The following is a 3,864-nucleotide window of genomic DNA, read 5'->3' as shown; positions in this document are numbered from 1 at the left end:
ACTGACCCTTCATGAAGTCACTTCGCCTCGATGCAAGCTCTGCATTAATGACATGTGGCACCCTATCATCCCTTGGATTTGAAGGGTCCAAACCTGAGAACTACTCCTCCCATGGTTTTGGCAAACTCTCCAAGGTCGTGTTAGCCGAAACGCATCCCCTCCAATATCAACGTGTGTCCTCTATGTCCTCGGCCCGACGACCCACCAAGTGTCCGTGACGTCTCGCCTTGACTTGCATGTCCAACCTCAACCTTGATTTCAGTTAACTTTGTCTTCATCCATCTCGCATGTGCTCTTGCTCGTCGCCATTCCAAATGCTAAGCATCCTTGGTCTGTTGTTCGGCCTCTTGGTCCCTTAGTCAAGTTTTCATATTCGGTCTTCACCGTCCGTGGTCCATCAACTAAAACCCCTTGCTTGACCTTCTCTAATGGCGTCAACCAGTGGCGGATCCAGGATGAGATCAAGGAGGGGGCTAAGTAATGGACATGTTGATTGATAATGAAGATTTAATGATGATTTATGCTTAATGCTACAGTAATTTAACGAGGAATTAAGGCTCACGAGGGGGGCTGCAGCCACCCCAGCCCCCCCTGGATCCGCCCCTGGCGTCAACCATCCCAATATACTCAACACCTTCATATTCACAAACTAAGAAATGTGTTGCACAACACACAAATTCGATACCCTGGTTAGTCCAAATCACGCTAGAACCAACCCAACTAAAACACAATCATCCCGCCACAGCCATGATAGTCACTCACCATGGATGACATAGGAACATATATATCCATCGTGTCTTCTCAAGATAAACATTTTTGTTAATTTTCCTTGTGCCTAATATTTTTTATGTATACGAAAAAGTAGATTGATAACTTTGACATTTATATTAAGAAGCGTTCATTTTTAGTTTCACCCCATCTCATGAAATTCTTAGGACCGGCACTAGGAATATCATGTGAACCAATATTGCAGAGTCATGTGCTGGTGCTGCCCACAGCCCACTTCGCGGACCCAAAGCGTTTTCCCTCTGTGTAGCAATGGCAAGGCAAATGCGCTGAGGCCTCAGATACACTACTAGAAACAGAGACTTTGCCGAGTGTAAATTTCTTTGCCGAGTGTCAAAAATCGGACACTCGGCAAAGATCTTCTTTGCCGAGTGCTGCACTCGGCAAAGAATTGCACTCGGCAAATATTTCTTTACCGAGTGCCGGGCACTCGGCAAACACAGGCACTCGGCAAAGGACTTCTTTGCCGAGTGCCAGACTCTCGGCAAAATCTCTACACTCGGCATAGGCTGCCCGTGAAACGGCGCCCTGCCACGGCCTTCTTTGCCGAGCGCCTGCGGTTAGGCACTCGGCAAAGATTTGTTTTTTTTTGTTTTTAATTTCTTTGCCGAGTGCCCCAGATCTGGCACTCGGCAAAGATTTAAATTTTTTTTTAAATTCTTTGCCGAGCGTCTCAGATCTGGCGCTCGGCAAAGAAAATTTTTTTATTTTTAAAATACTTTGCCGAGTGCTCCCTGAACGGCACTCGGCAAAGATTTATTTTTTTTATTATTTCTTTGCCGAGTGCTCCTGTGTATGCACTCGGCAAAGAGGAAATTTTTAAAAAAAATTAAAACATTCTTTGCCGAGTGCCTGATGGCTGGCACTCGGCAAAGACACCCTTTACTGAGTGCCATGCCCCGGCACTCGGCAAAGTTTTTTTGTTTTTTTGTTTTTGGCCTCCAATTTTTTTGTGCAGCCTTTTTAAAGCATCAGGAACTCCTAGTTACAATTTGGGGATTTTTTTGTGGCTTTTTGTTATATTTAGTTACTTTATTTCGTTTACTTGAATTTTTCCGGAAATTAGAAATTTGAACTGCACGTGGTACGAATAATGGAGTTTAATGATTCGAAAATTGATAGTCATGTTAGTGAGTGTTATGAGAGGCCGTATCCAGGAACGGACCCGAAATTTCGGACATCTCGTTCACGAAACATGTCCGCGAAATTGCGTGTGAAGTGTTTATAAATTCTATAAAAAGCAAACGAAGTCCGAAAATCATAAAACGTGTTGAGATGTCGTGATATCATATGTGGAGGCTATGATAAAAATTTCAGAAGATTTCGTGCACGTTGTCACGTACGATGCTTACAAACCAGGACATCTCCACATGTGATTTCGTTCACGTACGTTGTCACATGTGGAGATGTCCTGGTTTGTAAGCATCGTACGTGACAACGTGCACGAAATCTTCTGAAATTTTTATCATAGCCTCCACATATGATATCACGACATCTCAACACGTTTCATGATTTTCGGACTTCGTTTGCTTTTTATAGAATTTATAAACACTTTACACGCAATTTCGCGGACATGTTTCGCGAACGAGATGTCCGAAATTTCGGGTCCGTTCCTGGATACGGCCTCTCATAACACTCACTAACATGACTATCAATTTTCGAATCATTAAACTCCATTATTCGTACCACGTGCAGTTCAAATTTCTAATTTCCGGAAAAATTCAAGTAAACGAAATAAAGTAACTAAATATAACAAAAAGCCACAAAAAATCCCCAAATTGTAACTAGGAGTTCCTGGTGCTTTAAAAAGGCTGCACAAAAAAATTGGAGGCCAAAAACAAAAAACAACAAAAAAACTTTGCCGAGTGCCGGGGCATGGCACTCGGCAAAGGGTGTCTTTGCCGAGTGCCAGCCATCAGGCACTCGGCAAAGAATGTTTTAATTTTTTTTTTAAATTTCCTCTTTGCCGAGTGCATACACAGGAGCACTCGGCAAAGAAATAATAAAAAAAAATTAAATCTTTGCCGAGTGCCGTCCAGGGGGCACTCGGCAAAGTATTTTAAAAATAAAAAAATTTTCTTTGCCGAGCGCCAGATCTGAGACGCTCGGCAAAGAATTAAAAAAAATTTAAATCTTTGCCGAGTGCCAGATCTGGGGCACTCGGCAAAGAAATTAAAAACAAAAAAAACAAAATCTTTGCCGAGTGCCTCCCTGATCCGGCACTCGGCAAAGCCGCGACTTAGCGGTTTTTGACCGCCGGGCAGTCACTGCCAGCCATCCCGCGCCCCGCCTGCCACCACGCCTGCCCGCGCCCGCTCCCCGCCCGCCACCTGCCCGCTCGCACGCCCTCGCCGCCCGCCGCCGTGCTACCCTCTCGCCCCTTCTCCCGCTCCTCCGCGCGCCCTCTCGCCCTCTCTCGACCCCGCTCTCCCTCTCCGCCCTTCCCGCCTCTCTGACCGCGCACGTCCGCGCCGCTGCTCCGCCCGCGTCGCCTCGCCACGCCGCGTTTGCCCGCGCGATACTCCCGTCCGCCTCGCCGCCTTTCCCTCCTGTCCACACGAATGCTCCTCTCCCCGCTCCTTGCCCTCTTCCTGGCCCTGCCCTCGGCTAGCGCCGCCCGCTGCCTTAGCGCCCTGCCGCCGGCCGCGCGTGCCCCCGGCCGGCCCTTCCCCAGCCGCGCCGCCCGCTGCCCGCGCGCCAGCCGCCCTGCCCTCGGCTGGCCCTTCCCCCGGCCGCGCCGCCCTGACCCCGGCCGGCCCTGCGCCCCAGCCGCGCCTTTTTTCCGGCCTTGCCCTGCCCTCGGCCACGCCCCGTGGACCACCCGCCCCGACGCCATCCGTGCTCGACCCCGTCCCCGACTCCGCCCGATCCCGACGCCGCCCGCCCCTACCCCGTCGCCCGTCAGGTATGCCTTCTCACTTATTATTGTCGAGGTAGTGGTAGTTGTAGTAGTATTAGTTGTACTAGTGGTAGTATTAGTACAACTAGTGGTAGTATTAGTAGTAGAATTAGTGGTAGTAGTAGTAGAAGTAGTGGTAGTAGTAGTAGTACAACTAATGATATTAGTTGTAGCAATAG

General features: G+C 48.7%; 1 protein-coding gene across 1 annotated transcript; it reads right to left on the bottom strand.

Annotated features, from left to right (window-relative positions):
• Positions 1-3,025: 3,025 nt before the first annotated feature.
• On the bottom strand, positions 3,026-3,622 carry LOC136526478 (uncharacterized). The gene has a single exon (XM_066519137.1). It carries the CDS (start codon positions 3,620-3,622, stop codon positions 3,026-3,028), a length of 597 nt encoding a protein of 198 aa, XP_066375234.1.
• Positions 3,623-3,864: the final 242 nt, after the last annotated feature.

The sequence above is a fragment of the Miscanthus floridulus genome, chromosome 19 (genome assembly GCF_019320115.1).
Source record: "Miscanthus floridulus cultivar M001 chromosome 19, ASM1932011v1, whole genome shotgun sequence".
In the NCBI taxonomy this organism is placed as follows: domain Eukaryota; kingdom Viridiplantae; phylum Streptophyta; class Magnoliopsida; order Poales; family Poaceae; genus Miscanthus; species Miscanthus floridulus.
The sequence above is the reverse complement of the archived record's forward strand: the minus strand, read 5'-3'. Positions and strand labels throughout refer to the sequence as shown.